The 19,214-nt window shown below is 42.0% G+C and overlaps 1 protein-coding gene across 4 annotated transcripts in view; it reads right to left on the bottom strand.

Annotated features, from left to right (window-relative positions):
- PRKDC (protein kinase, DNA-activated, catalytic subunit) overlaps nucleotides 1–19,214 on the bottom strand; it is a 186,751-nt gene that overhangs the window by 82,993 nt on the left and 84,544 nt on the right. For all 4 annotated transcript variants that reach the window (XM_017881346.1, XM_017881348.1, XM_017881345.1 and 1 more), the window contains exons 41-51: nucleotides 10,786–10,993; nucleotides 9,613–9,791; nucleotides 8,618–8,786; nucleotides 8,308–8,373; nucleotides 7,149–7,221; nucleotides 5,872–6,020; nucleotides 5,110–5,247; nucleotides 4,783–4,902; nucleotides 3,441–3,584; nucleotides 1,218–1,369; nucleotides 78–209 (exon numbers count right to left, since the gene is read on the bottom strand). In XM_017881346.1, coding sequence (XP_017736835.1) covers nucleotides 78–209; nucleotides 1,218–1,369; nucleotides 3,441–3,584; nucleotides 4,783–4,902; nucleotides 5,110–5,247; nucleotides 5,872–6,020; nucleotides 7,149–7,221; nucleotides 8,308–8,373; nucleotides 8,618–8,786; nucleotides 9,613–9,791; nucleotides 10,786–10,993 — 1,530 coding nt within the window. The remainder of the gene's footprint in view (nucleotides 1–77; nucleotides 210–1,217; nucleotides 1,370–3,440; nucleotides 3,585–4,782; nucleotides 4,903–5,109; nucleotides 5,248–5,871; nucleotides 6,021–7,148; nucleotides 7,222–8,307; nucleotides 8,374–8,617; nucleotides 8,787–9,612; nucleotides 9,792–10,785; nucleotides 10,994–19,214) is intronic.

Below are 19,214 nucleotides of genomic sequence, written 5' to 3'. Positions count from 1 at the left end.
CAAAACTGCACCATACCGAAGTCTGTCAATCCAGTTTGGGTAGACGTGACCTAAAAAATAATCAAGCAAACACGTACTCGCTACTCTGAATGCCACACTGCGGGTCATAGGGAGGCAGGTCATTGGCCATCACGATGCCTAGCAATTGAATCCCTACTGAGTTGTCTTTAGAATTAGGATCTTTACCGGAAAACTTTTCAAATATTAACCTGAAACATAAGCACAAAGGAGAAAATTGAGACTGTCACATAATCAAATAAGAAGCAGGAAGACAAATACAGAATTTTACTTTTTTGAGAGGGAGTCTCACTCTCGCCCACCCAGGCTGGGGTGCACTGGTGCGATTGAGACGGAGGCTTGGAGTCTCGCTTTGTCGCCCAGGCTGGAGTGCAGGTGGCGTGATCTCGGCTCACTGCAAGCTCCGCCTCCCGGGTTCACGCCATTCTCCTGCCTCAGCCTCCCAAGTAGCTGGGACTATAGAAGCCCGCCACCACACTCGACTAATTTTTTGTATTTTTTTTTTAAGTAAAGACGGGGTTTCACCATGTTAGCCAGGATGATCTCGATCTCCTGATTTCCTAATCTGCCAGCCTCGGCCTCCCAAAGAGCTGGGATTATAGGCGTGAGCCACCACGCCCAGCCAAATACAGAATTTTCTAAAGCTACTCTTCAGGGCAAGAAATGCTTTTTCTTTATTTCTGTTTCTTCCCCAGGTCTAGCTTTGACTTTATAGAAAAGCTTTCTTTTTCTTTTCCCATATCCAATACCCCTGCTTGCTAACACCTCCTGTTCACATCCAGGTTACTCCAGCTTTGTAACACTGGCAATTTTATCGCCCTCGTATTTTAATTATTTGCCTAAATTCTCCCTTAGTTGATAGCAAAACTTTTTGAAAGTTTTAGCTTGCCTAAGGCTACAAAAAAAAGGAATTACACACAAGTCCTACCCACCTCCCACCACCCTTTACCCCATGGGCCAATGGAGGGTGGTGCCCCTCCCCAGCATGGAGACATCACAGGCAAGCTGAGGGGGAGGGCAGGGCCACTGGAGGGCGCATCTGGAGACACACTCTGGAGGCTGTGGTTTTATTAGTAACAATAAATTATTTTCTTCCTCCTATCATTTCATGTAATTAAATTTCACTGTAATCATCATTTACCACACACTACATTTTAACCTAAATTTCTAAACAATACTGCAAAAACCAGTAAACATACCTATAAGGGATGGATAAACAATCCTTCCAGCACTCAACAAGGGTCTTTATAATTTCAAGGTTGTGTCTAAACACAGCTCTTTTTGGATGAAAGACATGTTTCATTAGGAAATTAAGCAATCGATTTGCTAACACTTCATCTTTAGGAACCCCCTGAAAAGGTACAGAAATTCTGTATTAATATGTGGCACTCCATTCTGAAAAAGCATTTTTTAACTCAAGTTCATTTATAAAAGAAATCTGGCATTTTACAGGAGTCCGGCTCCAGTTCAAAGCCCTGCGATTTTTCAGAAACAGGCAACAATAAAGGCTGTCCCTGGCAAGAGGACCAGGCACCGCTGGTGCTGCAGTCTCAGAGCTGCCGTCCAGGGTGCAGGCTGTCAGCTGCCATGCCCCATGCAAGCACCTCTGCATTCCTCCCTGGAGCCTCCATGCCTAGAACCCTTTATCTAAGGCCCTGGACAGAGGTCGCCTGCAGGGCAGGGGAGTGGCATGAAGGCACTTTCCACACTCCGAATCAGTATCCAGTGCTTTCTGACTCAGCTCTTCCCCCATAAAACTGCACCGCCTCTTGTTCGGGGCCTCTCAACAGTGAGACAGCCCATGTCTGTGCTAATCCACCTGGCTGCTGAGCAGTGCACCATTCCAGGGGCAAACAAAACAGGGGGAGTCTCCCTCCAGTGTTAGCCTCTCACTTCCATAACTCCAGAGTGAGTAAACCCTTCACTGCAACCCTCTTTCTGGCTTGCTGTTGCTTTATTCAGCTACCCTGAGCCCGGCAGTTCCACTCTCTTGAGTTCAGCTGAGCCGCTGATTCAATATTATCAGCTACATCAATCTCTTCCAACGGGTTCTAAGTTAAACTAAACCCCTCTTAATTTTTTCATTTTATTAAGCAGAATACAAAGTATTTCATTACACTAGGACAAAGAAATCTAAATTTGGTTAACTGAAACAAATGAGATGGGCACATCCAGAGACAAGCGTATGAGAAAGCTCCGTGTATTTTTTGTGGGGAGGTGGTGGTGGAGTGGGGGGAACGCAGTCTCACTCTGCTGCCCAGGCTGGAGTGCAAGAGTGCAATTTCAGCTCACTGCAACCGCCACCTCTCCGGTTTAAGCCAATTCTCCGGCCTCAGCCTCCTGAATAGCTGGGATTATAGGCATGCAGTACCACGTCCAGTTAATTTTTTTATTTTTTTATTTTTATTTTTTGAGATGGAGTCTTGCTCTGTTGCCCAGGCTGGAGTGCAGTGGCGTGATCTCCACTCACTGCAAGCTCCGCCTCCCGGGTTCACGCCATTCTCCTGCCTCAGCCTCCCTAGTAGCTGGGACTACAGGCGCCCGCCACAGCGCCTGGCTAATTTTGTATTTTGGTAGAGACGGGGTTTCACTGTGTTAGTCAGGATGGTCTCGATCTCCTGACCTCGTGATCCACCTGTCTCGGCCTCCCAAAGTGCTCGGATTACAGGCGTGAGCCACCGTGCCCGGCAATTTTTAAATTTTTTTAGTAGAGATAAGGTTTCACCATGTTGGCCAGGCTGGTCCCAAACTCGTGACCTCAAGTGATCTGCCCGCCTCGGCCTCCCAAAGTGTGGGATTGCAGGTGTGAGCCATCATGCCTGGCCCCGCATGTGTATATTATATTTAATACAGACTGTTCCTACCATCTCCTCACATGAAAATGTTTGTATGCTGTCAGTGTCCACAGTTACATGAGTAGGCAAAGCTCGAACACACACACACGTCTACACTGCTGGGCACCGCATCTGCCTCAACATAACATGGTGTTACCATCTGGCAGCTACTGCTTTAGCCCTAATCTTGCCGTTACTGGTATCAGTCAATACTCTGGGAGAGAGAAGCTGGCACGAACACCAAAATCTAGGGACTTTAGGGCAGAAGTTCTCAGAGCCTCCCATTCAGGGTTGGCTGACATTCAGTTTACACATAGTTTTAATAAATTTGCAATCTCATTTCTAAGGCAAGTAAAGGCAGCAAACAAAACAAAACAAACACCTGACAGCTTCATAATAAAAGCAAGGTCAGACGAATAAAACCAAAGCAGGCTGAGACCATTTGGTTTAGAAGCACACCAGCAATGTAGCAACAAATGCTGAAAACCATAGCACAGTCAGTGAGAGGGACCTGAATTATGTGTCATAGGCTCTATAGGCTATTGGCAAAGGATAATATATTAACATAAAAGATGCATCAATCCTTACTGTCGGAGTGGCCAAGCCTGTCCATGAAAGAATAGTGGCCACTATCTCAACCACCATGTAGTGAATTCCTTCTCCTCCATTGTTTTCAGAAGCAGCCAGCTGCAACAAGGGGCTAAGCCAGTGCTTCGCGTAAGGGCGAAAGACCTACAAGAGGATGTAAAGGTCAAACATCAAAGAATGGTCTTGAATTGCCAAAATATTAATACAAGACTGTATCTTCCATCAGCTAAAATTTTATTCTACGACTGGACCTAAAGCCAAAAGGGAGGTAAGCACGTTAAAGTGAAGTCATTAGTGTGGGCCCTAATCCAATATGACTGGTGTCCTTATTAAAAGAGGAAATCAGGACACAGAGACAGATACAAGGGGGAAAATGAGGTGAAGACATAGGGAGAATGTCTCTGACACACCACACAGTGCTCGAGGCTGCCAGATGCTGGGACCAGCCTGGACTAGGCTCTCTCATAGCTCTCGAAGGAACCAACCCTGCCGGCAGCTTGATCTCAGGCCATGGCTGTCCCCCAGTGTGGCACCCTGAGACCACAGGCCTAGGGTGTGAAGAATCAAGTGAGCCCTAAGGAAAGCAGGTCCTACTACAGCCCTAGAGCAGCCTGTCGGGGACCTCCTGACAGACTCACCACATCTGCAGAGCTGCCCAGAATGACCTTCTACGGAGCCAAGTGGATGGTGTCACTCCACCACTTAGTGCCCTTCAGTGGTTCCCTGGTGCTCAATGAATGAGCTCAACCCTCTGCACAGCTCTGGATGGCCTGGCCTGGCTGTGGTCCAGACCACATTCCCACAGCCCAGGCAGTCAGTGCAGACTTGCTCAGTTCACCCAGAGACCACCCATGCTATGTTGCTATGTTGCTCCTTCCCTGCTGAGTGCAAACTCCCACTGCACTACACCACGTCTAGCTCAAAGGACTTTCCAAAATCGACTCCAAGATGCTCCTACCTGACAAACTCAGCTGCTGCCTAAGAGTCAGCTGTTTTTCATATAGAGTTAACAGGAATATTTTCTTCCCCCCGCCCCGCTTTTTTTTTTTTTTTTTTTTTTGCTACTATATGTTGGCAGCCATAAGAAAGCGGCTACATGTACTTTATACAAAGATCACTTCTAACTCACAGAGGTGAATTTACATTTGTTAAAAACGATAAAAGAATGGTGACGAAGGACGGCTAATCAGAGAACAAAATGTCATGCTTTGTACCTTTATATTTTCCTTTTTTGTGAGTGTTTTTAAGTAGATTCATAAAATTGCAATTGATTCATTCATAGAATTGAATAAACAGACTTACACAATCTATTCAAAGAATAAAGAAATAATCAATTACTTACTTCTTCTGTATTAATAATAAGCTTGGCTAAGAAGAGACGGATATTTAACGGTACTATTGGATTTCCCAGTTTGCCATGGAGGAATTTCATCCAAGGAGGAAGATCTCTTGGTACTGAATCCTAAAATAAAACATTCAAAATCACCTTAAAAAGTGGAATAAAATAACACTACGTTTTGATATTATGGGAAAACAATGACAAAGACAGACATGTACAACAAAAAAATCACATTTATTTGATAAGCAGTTTGGTTTTGTCTTCAATATTAAATGTTAATATGACACCAATGAATACAGTATTAACAGATAAGATGAGTGGGAGAAGCACCTCTTCTCCTTGAGGCGGGCCCAGACTTCTGTGCATATGCTTCACCAGGGCCGTCAGGGGTGCCATACACTCGTGCCGATTGAGCTCATCCATCTCCAGCTCCAGCACATCATCATGCACCGTGGGGTCCCGTTGCTCCTGCGAAAGGGAGGGCCCAGGAGAGCAGAGGGTACAGTTAACATTCAGTGGACACGGCAGCGGATGTGGGAGGTTCTTTCTGGGGCAACAGCATATAACAAATACTTCGGTAATAATGATGATTTGGTAATATCAAATACACTCACTGTACAATTAACACATAAGAAGGATTTCATGTCCTCCTTGCATCCCAAGTACATATTCCCCCTGCCCTGTCTGCCCAGTCACTCCACAGGGTGGCTCCTGAGGTCAGATATCTCTGCTACACTGACCCCTGACCCCCATCTATGGTCACTCCCCAGGGTGGCTCCTCAGGTCAGATGTCTCTGCTATGTTGACCCCCTGACCCGTCTGTATGGTGACTCCCCAGGAGTGCACCGCAGGTCAGATCATCTTTGCTATGTTGACCCCTGACCTCCTACTGTGCTGATGATATCTGACTGCTGAGTCAACAGAATAAAAGGCTAGGAATTAGATCTTGGAAAATTCTCCAAATTAACTCTATACTCCGAGGGCTGTCAATGGACAGGGAACTGGCTTCCTGTAGTAACAGCAAAGCATAGCTGTGACCCCCTTTCTTCACAAACATCGACAATGTTCTTTTAGTATGTGAAATGTGATCACCCGTCTCCGAAAACGACCAGTGGTAGGTCTAGGGTCTTGGGAGCTGTATGAATAGCTCTGAACTCCGGTTGAGAAATCAAATTGACTCATTTCTTCACTCAGGGTACTGTCGGCCAAATATGACAGGGAAGGCATATAGGAAGGACCATCTGAAATATAAAAAAGGAGAAAATTACATGTATTCAAACACAATCAGTAAGAAATGTACTTCTCAAAACTCAAATGATATGAAAATGAAAGGGTATTTTAATCTAAGGTTTTCATCAACCCAGTGATTATTAACCCATTATCCAGATTAAGAAAGCAAAAAGGAAATGGGGAAGAGACCTCATTTTCTTTTTGTTGTTATCAAGCAGTTATTCTGTCATAGACAAGGAAATTGTTATACTGGGCCAATTTTGCATATGATTAACAAATTTTCTTTGCATTTAAAATTTTGATAATGTACATTTTGCCCATTAAGTCTAACATAAATGTGGGGAGAAATACTACTGAAAAGTAGCTAATCCAAAACACCTAAGAGATTTAGAAAATTGGTCCAAATTTTATTCTCATATCAAGAAATGATGATAAAGCTATAAAGAAAAATTAAGCAAAAAACAAAAACAAGGAGTATATAGAGGGATAGAGGACTAATTTTAAATAGAAGAGTCTACTTCAGGGGTTGACATTAAACAAAATGTCATGAGGTATGCTGACACCTGGGGTTGAGGGTATCAGAGGAAACGGCAAGTGGAAACGACCTGGGGCAAAAGCAAGCCTGGTGCCTACAAGGCACAGGGAGGGGCCTTATGCTGGAGTGACCGGGAAGAAGGGCTGCAGGGGAGGGGGTCAGCAGATCAGGGTCTTTGAGCAGCTCTGTCCTGAAGGAGATGGGAACCCACAGTGAGGCTGGGCACAGAAGAGTGGCTGGAAGGACTTGTATTCTACTGTAGACTTCTGAATGTATCTAAATAACATACAAATACAATCCATATGCAAACAATAAGACACCAAGCTAATTCTGTACTTTTAAAAAAGTGTAACGTATCTGAGCCCCATCTGGCTGCTCTGAGACCTTTTCACGCAGCTCAGTTTAGCTAAGTACATTTCTTTCAAAATATAATTCCATTTGCCACTTAAAATACTTTTTCAAACTCAATTTCAATGTTTTAGGGTACTTAAACCATTTTCTATTTACATAAAAATAATCTTACTCCTCTATTTGTCTTAGAAGGAAACAAAACAAAATAACCCATCGATTTGAATCCTTTCTCATGATTTTGAAAACATCCTACCTGAGTCCCCATTTGCTGCTTCTCTGGCTTCTTTCCTAATTTCAATGTACTTTTTCCTTCTTTCCATAGGAACCTATTGGGCAGAACAAATAAACAATGTAAAACATTTTACAATAATAGTCATGCTTTTTCTGTTTTAGTAGCAATCTGGTAAAAAAAAAAAAAATTATAAATTTTAAACAAAACAAAAAATTTTAAAACAAATTTGAAAGCACTCAAAACATAACCTCAACAAGAGACTAGTGAGCGTCCCTTAAGGAAAGCCCTTCCTGCAGATTCCCACAGAACTTGGCCTAGGCACTTAACCTCCATCTCAGCTCTGGTATAGCTCACTGCATACAGTGTGTACTAAGCTCTTATGCCTGGATTGCTGATAACTTTTATTATCTCTGAGCCTCAATTTCTTCAAATCTAGTTATGATATCATGGTGCCTTACACTGTTGTAGAGAAGTAACATACAGCATGTGTCTACATGCTTAAGGTGCTAATTTTGTTGTTTTTTAGTTCTTTGAACATATGCCTAGAAAACAATCCTAGTCTTGTTCAAGGCAGGATCACCATTCACACGTAGTGGTGAAGCACTAAGACATGGTGGATGTCAGCAGCTGTGTGGGAAAAGTGCACGCCATGGGGGATGAGCTCAGCTCTCTGCCCACCTTCCCATTTCCAATGGGTGGTGAAGGCAGCAACCAACACATTCTCACCAATTGCCCAATTGCTGAGGCTGGCATGTCAATCTGAGCTTGGCTAAAACAAACCTTGTCCCATCTGCCAGAGCAAGTCTTCCAGTTAACCCATGACTCCTCCATGATCCTGGCATGTTGCCCAAGCAAGGCCACAGTAAGGATCTCAACTTCTTTGACTGGAGCAATTCACTTAGAAAACAACTTCTGGGATATGTCCTAACACTTGCTTTTACTGGCACTGTCTTTCCTTCACATGTCAAGAGGTGAAATCAAGTTCTGACAAATTTTGTAGTTGCCTGAGATTGTATCTGAAGCTAATATTGCCAGTTTTTGTACAAACTACATGAAACCATCAGTTTTTGTTGAAAGCCGACTTGAATACTGGCAACTTAACGTGTTTGACATAATATGGTTTTCTTTGTGAGCACTTGGTAAGTCTTTTTAAACTTAGAACACTGACAATTTCACTCACCTCAACTTCTACAGGAAAATTATAGCGGCGCTTCAGGTCGATCAGATTTTCAAAAATAAGCAAGTTCTGTGAATACAAAGAATAATGTAAAAATAGCTAAATGGTGAAAATCCTCATAACTGATGTTACTTTAGAATTAATGCTATGTAGTAACTCATGGAAAAACACTCCAGCTTTAAATATACCTATGCAGAATTAAAAGAACCACATCTTTAATATAAGATGGTGCAAATTATCTATAAGTTTAATATAATCTAACTTTTGAACTCCTACAATGACAACAATAGTGCACACCTTAGGAGAGGCCTACCTTTTCTGGTTTTTCACTAAACAGAAAACCTTGGTAAAATTTTAACTCATTGAAGACACAGCAGATGACAGATATGGCGCAGTTGTATGCTGCACAATGGTAAAGTCTTCTCCTCTCCAGCAGCTGATTCTCTCCTGCCATGTTCTCTGTAAATGCATCGTAGCACAATCTGCAGAGAGATACACGTGACAAATCAATTCACACAACATGGCAATCACTGCTCAAGTCCTAATGCCATTCCCATTCAGCCTTTCTCGAGTGTCAGGCTTGTGCCAGGCAGAGTATTGGGCACTGGGAATATGAAAAGGAGCATGTCACCCATCTCACAGCAAGGGCAGCATATATACATGGATCTTGCAACACAGTGGTCAGTGATGCAACGGCATCAAGTGCAGTAAGTAAACAGAGGGAAGCAAGGAGGACAGACAAAAGCCCAGTCATGACTGAACAGTGACATCATTCACTGATGAGGTAAGATAGCACTAAGAGGAGGCTAATAATGATTTTGTTTGGAGATGCAAAATGAGACACAGCAAAGTCTGTGTTCAATATTTACTAGGAGGAGAACTCCATTAAAAGACAAGTTTTAGAGAAAATACATTTGACTACTTTTGTGTTTAGGATGCCTGTTAAAAAATATTTACTATTCCTTTAACTTCAAATCTCAGAAAAAATAAAATGCTCTAAATCTTTTGTTACTGAAAATCACAGTACTAAAATATATCAAGCTATTCAAGGGGAAAACAGCAGGAAAAGAACAGTAAAAGGAAAAGTTTTATTATTTGTAAAATATTAGTACAAGATAAAACAGCTGTTATCCAATACATCCTAAATTAACACCCTAATTAAAGTTCACCTAAGTTGTTTAAGAGAAGAAAACTATAAAAGCTCAGTATCTAAATAAAATATTTATTCACATTATATACACAAATAAAAATACATGTACCCAAAGCATTGATAAATACAATAAAATCCAAAATTAAGTAAAATCTTACTTAATCAGTGTCTTTGTAAGTTCATTTCCTTCTGTAATACGCGAGCCATGGAAAACTTGATTAATTTTAGATTCCTTAGCATGAACATCATCTTTGGGAAGACGAGAATACATCACATCTAGAATCTTATAGTAGCCCATCTTCTTGGTGATTTGAGTATCAAAAGTGGATTCATTTAGCTTCAAAAAGTAACAAATAATTATCTTTGGTCTTATTAAATATGAAATAAATCTTATTGAATATACCAAATTTAATACTTAATATCCTTTAGACAGACAGAATTTTAACAGTCAAAAATGCTAAATCACTTCACTAAGAAAGCATGCAATTGTCCAGGTCTAGAACATGAATATAAGCATTTGATATGTTACACTAGGTGAAGCAGGAAATAATGCATGACATCCAAATAGTGAGCCAAGGGCAGAAAATGTTTGCACAAAATCTTACTGAAGACATGGGAGCAACAGGTGAAAATCCAAAACTCTCAGCTATTTTGAAGTTTGCATTAACAATGCGGCATCTGGGTATTCATAGTATTTCCCAACAGGATTCCAAGGGAGGCTGAGTGATACATCCCGCCCTCGCCCCACAAAAAGTATCCAAAAGATGCCCTCATTCCTGAATCCTACCTCCTCATGTGGCAAAAAAGGACTTTGTAGACAAAATTTAGTTAAGGGCCTTGTGATGAGGAGATTATTTTGGATTGTTCAGGTGGGTAGGCCATAAATGAAATCACAGGCAACCTTGTAAGAAGGATGTGTAGGGAGATTAGATAGACAGGAAATGGAAATGTGACCAAGGAGGAAGAGACCAGGGTGATACCAGCACAAGCCAAGCAATGCTGGCAGCCCCCAGAACCTGGAAGAGTCCGGGAACAACTCTTCCCTGAGTTCCCAGAGCGAGCATGGCCCTGACAACACTGTGATGTCAGCCCAGTGAAACTGATTCTGGACTTCCGGCCTCCAGAAGTGTAAGAGAATATCCAAATTTGCATAAGCTGTTACAGAAGCCACAGGAAATAAAGGCAGATCCTGTTTAGCCACAGGCTGTTATGTGGCACACTCCTCGAACAGCAGAGGTCATGTGACTGAGCACACAGCAGTGTCTAAGCACACCAGTCAAGTAGGTTGCTCACTTCTTATTACTATTTAACTGATTTAAGGTGTACGATACCTTTGTAAACCTGGACTTCAACACATCAATGGCATCCACCACAATTGTGCTAAAGAATTCTCTCAAAGCATCCAGGCTACAGTGCCACAGCAGAGTGAGGAGAGAGCGGTCCACAAAGGATTGGCGTGTGAAACTTAGGCGGGGGTCATCCTTCCTGAACATTTCATACACGCTTTCCAGAAGGCCTACTTGTGTGACGCATGAACCCCTAAGAAAACAAGATAAAATTATATGAACATCCCTGCTTTGAAGAGGAACTTTATGGGTGCCTACTACATAACAGGCAAAGTAAACACCAATGATTACAAACCACAAAAATAACTTTAAGGACTATATATATGCAAAATCCACAAAATACAAAAAGCATTTGCACATGAACCATACTACTTTTATTACTCCCCAAAATCTTCAAATCAAACGTGGACATTAAAAAGAAGAATGTTTCATTTACTTTCAAATCTGGTCTGGAAGAGTCTCAAGCTTAAAACAGACACATTTCCAGGATATAAAACTCAGAAGTTGGCCGGGCGTGGTGGCTCACGCCTGTAATCCAGCACTTTGGGAGGCCGAGCCTGGCAGATCTTGAGGTCAGGAGATCGAGACCACCCTGGCCAACACGTGAAAACCTATCTCTACTAAAAATACAAAAATTAGCTGGACATGGTGGTACGCAACTGTAGTTCCAGCTACTCTGGAGGCTGAGGCAGGAGAATCACTTGAACACGGGAGGCAGTGGGTGCAGTGAGCCAAGATCGCACCACTGCACTCCTGCCTGGCAACAGAGAGTCCGTCTCAAAAAAAAAAAAAAAATTCGGAGGTTATGAATTTAAAATTCTAGTTTCTCCCTACCAATGAACCATCATTGCTATTTTCCAAACAGAAATATACCTATCTGGTCCTTTCTCACCTGAAAATAATATATTTGAATAATCATCTATAAAGTTCTGTCTATAAATCTATAAATTAAGAATGCAGAGTTAGTAGCCTCATCTATAAAAATAAGAGGGTTAAGACTAAATGACCATTAAAATTCTAATGTCATGAAGTTAGATAACCCGTGCAAAAATATTAGATTCAGAAGGTAACTCAGTCATAAAAAGACTATAGGACATTACTAGATGCCATACAGGCTTTGCAAAGTTCATTTGGGTACTATAATGGACTGAATGTTTAAGACTCCCCAAATTTCTATGTTGAAATCCTGACCCCCAATGTGATTGTATTAGGAGGTAAGGCTACTGGGAGGTATCAGTGCCCTTACATAAGAGGTCCCAGAGGCCGGGCATGGTGGCTCACGCCTGTAATCCCAGCACTTTGGGAGGCCGAGGTGGGTGGATCACCTGAGTTCAAGAGTTGGAGCGCGTGGATCACCTGAGGTCAGGAGTTCAAGACCAGCCTGGCCAACATGGCGAAACCCCGTCTCTACTAAAAATACAAAAATTAGCCTGGCATGGTGGCAAATGCCTGTAATCCCCGCTACTCAGGAGGTTGAGGCAGGAGAATTGCTTGAACCTGGGAGGCGGAGGTTGCAGTGAGCTGAGATCACACCATTGTATTCCTGCCTGGGCAACAACAGAGAAACTCCGTCTCAAAAAAATAAATAAATAAATAAAAAAGGCCCCAGAGAGTTCCTTGCCCCTTCTACCACGGATGACTCAGAGAGAAGGTGCTGACTATAATGCAGGCAAGCAGGCTGTCATTAGACACTCCGTCAACTGGCAGCACGTTCTTGGACTTCCCAGCCTCCAGAACCATGATAAATTATTTCTGTTGTTTTATAGGCCACCCACTCTGTGCTATTTTGCTATAGCAGCCTGAAAGGAATAACATAGGCACCATCCTAGGTTCACTTTCTCTTGAGGAGCTTTCCACTAGCAAGCACTGTAGAGATGCACATAAAACATCCAAATCTTACATAAAAAGCTAAGATGGTAAGGAGAAGCAAAATAAAAACAGCAAAGACCTAATGTTAAAATGGGCCCACAGATGATTTACTGAAAATAAATGCAAATTAAATATATAAAATGTGTCCGACTTCACTCATAATAAAAGAAAAATTAAAGTAACAAAGGGAAACTCTTCCTCACCTATAAACTGGAAAAAATTCAAACGTTTCAGAATGTTGGCAAGACAGTGGTGAAACTGATACTCTAGTACATCACAAATAAGGAAGGAATGCAAATAATACAGCCCCAAAAGCAGCAATACAGAGATACCTGGCAAAAAATACAAATGCACTTACCTTTTCATCTACATTTAGGAATCTACCCCAAAGATACACGGGCAAATACAAGATGATATAAACACAAGGTTATTCACAATGACATTATTATTATTTTTTAAAAATATTTTTGTGGCTGAGCGTGGTGGCTCAGGCCTGTAATCCCAGCACTTTGGGAGGCCGAGGCAGGTGGATCACGAGGTCAGGAGATCGAGACCATCCTGGCTAACACGGTGAAACCCCGTATCTACTAAAAATAGAAAAATCAGCCGGGCATGGTGGCGGGCACCTGTAGTCTCAGCTAGTAGAGAGGTTGAGGCAGGAGAGTGGCGTGAACCCGGGAGGCGGAGCTTGAAGTGAGCCGAGATTGCGCCACTGCACTTCAGCCTGGGCGACAGAGTGAGATTCCGTCTCAAAAAAAAAAAAAAAAAAAAAAAAAAAAATTTTTTTTTGTAATGATGGGGTTCTGCTATGTTGCTCAGGCGGGTCTCAAACTCCTGGGCTCAAGTGATCCTCCTGCCTCAGCCTCCCAAAGCACTGGGATTATAGGTGTAAGCCACCGCATCTGGCTTCCCCGTGGCATTAAGTTTAACAACAAAAGATTGAATCCAGAAGTTCATGGGCAAGGGGCTGCTTAAAAATACTATCATACTTCTTTGCAATGAAGAATTAAACACCAATTTTTCAAGGAAAAAAATGAGGAAGATCTCTATATGCTGACAGGGCAAGATCTGTATAAGACACAAGTGGAAGAGATAGGAAGCTGATAGGGCAAAAGAGGAACTTGAGAGGGCCAGAGATGGAAGGAAGATCCTCTGAATTGTAGCTCATTATATAGCCTTGATTTTAGTCATGTAAATATCGTACACGTTCAAAATGAAAATTGAGTCAAAAGAAAAAACAAAATTTCTAAAATTTGAAAATTAATTAAATAAGCACTACTAATTGGTGTAATAACCACACATCAAGAAGAAAACTACATCAAATGATTTTGGAACACAAAATTTGACTGTATATCCTTAGATGGCACATACTAAGAAAATTATAACTAAAATGAAAAATTTAAACTTCATCTAGCTGTCATTATTCTATGTAATAATACTGGTATTGTTATTTTTGAAAGTATTTTGTGTATATTGTAAAGCCATTGAGTAATTATAGACTATCATTGGAAACAACATTAGAAAGGAAAAGTGAACAAGATGCACAGTGTAAAGGAATAAGAAAAGAAGTTACATTAAAATCCTATAAAACAGAAAAAAGAATAAAAAAATTTTAATAGTAAAAAATTTGGTTGCCTTTTATTTATTTTTTGTTTATTTTTTCAGGCTCTCTGGCCTTGTTCCCAATCTCAGGAAGCATGCAGTCCTTCACTATTACATATTTTGTTGGCTATTGGTTTTTCATAGACAGCCTTTGTCAGTTTTATCACAAATGAATGTTGTAGTTTGTCAAAAGTTTTCCTGTATCTACTGAAATTATAATGAGTTTTTGTCCTTTATTCTATTAATATAGTATCTAAGACTAACTGATTCCCAAATAGAAAAGCAACCTTGCATTCTTACAATAAACACCAATAGGTTATGGCGTATAATGTTTTGTGGGTGCTGCTGAATAGGTTAATGTATCTTTAAACATTTTTGTGTTTATACTCATGAAGGATACTGGTCTATAGTTTTCTTGTGCTGTCTTTCTCTTATGTTGGTCTTGCTACTGGCCTCACAAAAGGAGTTGGGAAGTGTTCCTTCCTCCTCTATATCCTGAAGGGTTTATGAACTATTGGTGTAATTTCTTTTTAAATATTTTAATTCCAGGCACAGTGGCTCACACTTGTAATCCCAGCACTCTGGAGGTTGAGGAAGAAGGATCATCTGAGCCCACGAGTTCAAGACCAGCCCAGGCAATTTAGGAAGAACCTCTCTACATTAAAAAAAAAAAAAAAAAAAAAATAGGCTGGGCTTGATAGCACGCCTGTAGTTCCAGCTACTAGGCAGGCTGAAGGAAGACTACTACATGAGCCCAGAATTCAAGGCTGCAGTGAGCCATGATCACGCCACTGCACTCCAGTAGGGCAATAGAGCAAGACCCTATCTCAAAAATAAATAAATGAATGATAAAATTCAATGGAAGGAGTGGACCAAGAAAGCTAAATAGAAGCCTCCAGTGATTGTCTCCCCTGCAGAACGCCAAAATGAACAATTATCTGTACAAAAAAGCACCTTCATAAGAACCAAAAATCAGGTGAGTGATCATAGTACCTGGTTTTAACTTCATATCAAGGAAAGAGGCATTGAAGAAACTAAGAAAGATAGTCTTCAATCAGCTATACCACTCCTTCCCCATCCCCCAGCAGCAGTCACACGCAGGACACAGAAGCTGTGCACCTGGGGGAGGAAAAGCACTTCGCATTGGAACTCAATGCTATCCTGTCACAGCAGAAACCAACCCAGGGCAGAATTTAGCCAGCACTCACTGAGAGAACATTTAGACCAGCCCTAATCAGAGGCAAACTGTCCATCCCAGTGGTCAGAAACTACATTCTGGCAAGCTCTGCCACAATGGGCTAAAGTGCCTTGGGGTCCCAAATAAACTTGAAAGGCAACTAAGATGACAACAGCTGCAATTCCTGGGCAAGTCCTGGTGCTGGGCTGGGCTCAGAACAAGTGGACTTGGGGGGCACATGACCTGAGATACCAGCTGTGGCCACCATGCAAGTGCTTGGCCATGCCTACCCCAACCCCAGGTAGTACAGCTTGCAGTAATAAAAGTGACTCCTTTCTTCTGCTTGAAGAGGAGGGGGAGAATAAAGAGGACTTTGTCTTGCAACTGGGATACCAGCTCAGCCACAGTAGAACAGGGCACCAGCGAGAATCCTGAGTCCCAGACGACATTTTTAGACACACTCTGGGCCAGAAGGGAACCCGTTGTCTTGAGGGGAAGGGCTCAGCCTGATGGGATTCATCACCTACTGACTAAAGAGCCTTTGGGTGATGAATTATCAGTGCCAACCAGGTAGTACTTGCCGTGGGCCTTGGTTAAGACCCAGGGCCATGCTGGCTTCAAGTGTGACCCAGCACATTCCCAGTTGTCGTGGTCACAGGGAGAAACCCTTTCTTCTTGAGAGAAGGAGAAGGAAAAGTAAAGGAGACTTGCATTACGTTTCATGCCTTGCAACATGGGCACCACCTTGGCCACAGAGACGCAATATCCCCAGAGGGCTTCTGGGGTCCCCAGTTCTAGCCCTTGGCTCTTAGACAGGATTTCTGGACCTGCCCTGGGCCAGAGGGGAGCCCACTACCCTGAAAGGAGAGACTCAGGACTGGCAGCATTCACCATAAGCTGACTACAGAGCCCTTGAGCCTTGAGTGAAAATCAGCAGTAGCCAGGCAGTCCTCACTGTAGGCCTGGGGCAATGGTGACCACAGGGAGAGACTTCTCTATTTTAGGAAAGGGGAGGGAAGAATGAAAAGGACTTTATTTTGCAGCTTGGGTACCAGCTCAACAGCAGTGGAACAGAGCACCAGGTAAATTCCTACAGTTCCCAACTCCAGGCCTGGCTCATAGATGGCATCTCTTGACCCACCTGGAGGCGGGGCGAGATCACTGTCTTGAAAGAAAGGACACAAGACTGGTTAGATTTGCCTCCTGCTGATTGTAGAGCCACTGAGCCTTGAATGAACACAGGCAGTAGCCAGGCAGTGGTCACTTAAGGCCTTCAGTGAGACCCAGTGCTGTGCTGTGCTGTGTGCTTCAGGTCTGACTCCATGCAGTCCCAGTGGTGGCGGCTACAGAGGTGCTCGTATCACCATTCCCCCAGTTACAGGCAGCTCAGCAGAGACAGAGAGACTCCATTTGTTTGAGAAAAGTAAGTAAAGGAAACAAGAGTCTCTGCCTGGTAAAGCCAGGGAATTTTCCAAGATTGTACCAAGACCACCAAGGTGGTACCTCTATAAGTCTGTAAGAACCACAGTGTTACTGGGCTTGGGGTGCCTCCTACAGTAGATTATGACTTAGGGTGGCCCCTAAAGCAGATATGGCTTCAGTGACCAAAGACTTAGATCAAACCCCCAAGTACCTTCAAATACCTGGAAAGTCTTCCCAAGAAGGATGTATATAAACAAGCCCAGAAGACTACAATAAATACCTAAAATATTTAATGCCACAATGAACATCCACAACCATCAAAACCAGCCAAGAAAACACGACTTCACCAAATGAACTAAATAAGGCACCAACACCAATCCAAGAGAGACAGAGATATGTGACCTTTCAGACAGAGAATTCAAAATAGCTGTTTTGAGGAAAGGCCAACAAAATTCAAGATAACACAGACAAGGAATCCAGAATCCTATCAGATAAATTAAACAAAGAGACTGAAAAAATTTAAAAGAATCAAGCAGAAATTCTGAATCTGAAAAGTGCAGATGACATACTGAAGAATGCACTAGAGTCTCTTAAAAGCAGAACTGATCAAGCAGAAGAAAGAATTAGTGAACATGAAGGCAGGTTATTTGAAAATACACACTCAGAGGGGACAAAAGAAAAAAATAAAAAACAATGAAGCACACCTACAAGACGGGGTTTCACCGTGTTAGCCAGGATGGTCTCTATCTCCTGACCTTGTGATCCGCCTGGCTCGGCCTCCCAAAGTGCCGGGATTACAGGTGTGAGCCACCGCACCTGGCCAATATTTTACATTTTAAATAATTAAGAGTATAACTGGATTATTTCTAACACAAAGAAGGGATAAATGTTTGAGGTGATGAATACTTCAGTCACCCTGACCTGATTATTACACATTATACACCTGTATCAAAATATCTCATGTATCCCATAAATATATGCACCAATGTACCAACAAAAACAAAAATATATCATATATCTGGGTTGAGCACAGTGGCTCACGCCTGTAATCCTAACACTTTGGGAGGCTGAGGCGGGAGGATTGCCTGAGCTCAGGACTTTGAGACCAGCCTGGACAACATGGCAAAACCCTGTCTCTACTAAAAATACAAAGAATTATGCGAGTGTGGTGGTGTGCCCCTGTAGTCTCAGCTACTCAGCAGGCTGAGGCACAAGAATCACTTAACTCGGGAGTTGGAGGCTGCTGTGAGCCACTGCACTCCAGCCTGGGAGACAAAGTGAGACTCTGTCTGAAATATATATACACATATATACATATATTTGATAAAATTCACTAGTAGCTATCTGGAGGCCAGGCGCAGTGGGTCATGACTGTAATCCCAGCACTTTGGAAGGCCAAGGCAGGCAGATCACTTGAGCCCAGGAGTTCAAGACCAGCCTAGGCAATATGGCAAAACCCTGTGTGTATACAAAAAATACAAAACTAGCCGGGTGTGGTGGTATATCCCTGTAGTCCCAGCTACTCACGAGGCTGAAGTGGGAGGACTGCCTCAGCCCAGGAGGTCAAGGCTGCAGTGAGCCTTGACCACTGCACTCCAGCCTGGATAACAGAGTGTGACCCTGCATCTAAAAAAACAAAACAAAAAAGCCATGTAGGTCTGGGATTTCCTTTACAGAAAGATTTTTAGTTATTAATTCAATTTAATTACTTGTTAGGGATGTATTCGTACATTTTATTTCTTCTTGAGTCAGTTTTGGTAATTTATGACTTTCTATGAATTTGCCCATTTTGCTTAAGTTGCTGAATTTGCTGGCCTAATATTTTTCATAATATTCACTTATAATCTTCTTACAGTTTCTAAGAGGTTAGTGGGTTACATCCACCTCTTTTCATTCTTAAAAGTTTTGACAAACTTTGGTTTTCCTTTATTTTGGTTAGCCTAGCTAATGGTTTGTCAACTCCTTTAACTTTGATTGTGAAAACAAATACTGATTTTCTCCACCATTTTCTGTTTCCTATTGCCTTCCTTTGTATTACCTTTGGGTTAGTTTTTTTTTTTTTCCCTAGATTTTAAGGTAGAAAGTTCAGATTACTAACTTAAATCTTTCCTATTTTCAAACATAGGAATTAAAAGATATAAATTTCCCTCTGAGCACCTATTTATTTGTATCACATTTGGATATGCTTTATTCTTATTTTACTCAGATCAAAATACTATCTGACTTCCTTTGTAATTTCTTATTTGACCCAAGGGCTATTTAGAAATATGTTATTTATTAATTAGTTGATTATTTACAAATATTTTCAGATTCCCAAAATTTCCTTGTGTTGTTGAATTCTAAT

The sequence above is a fragment of the Rhinopithecus bieti genome, unplaced genomic scaffold (genome assembly GCF_001698545.2).
Source record: "Rhinopithecus bieti isolate Rb0 unplaced genomic scaffold, ASM169854v2 scaffold_13195, whole genome shotgun sequence".
NCBI classification, from domain to species: Eukaryota; Metazoa; Chordata; class Mammalia; order Primates; family Cercopithecidae; genus Rhinopithecus; species Rhinopithecus bieti.
Note: the sequence above shows the minus strand (reverse complement) of the source record. Positions and strands in the feature narration are given on the sequence as shown.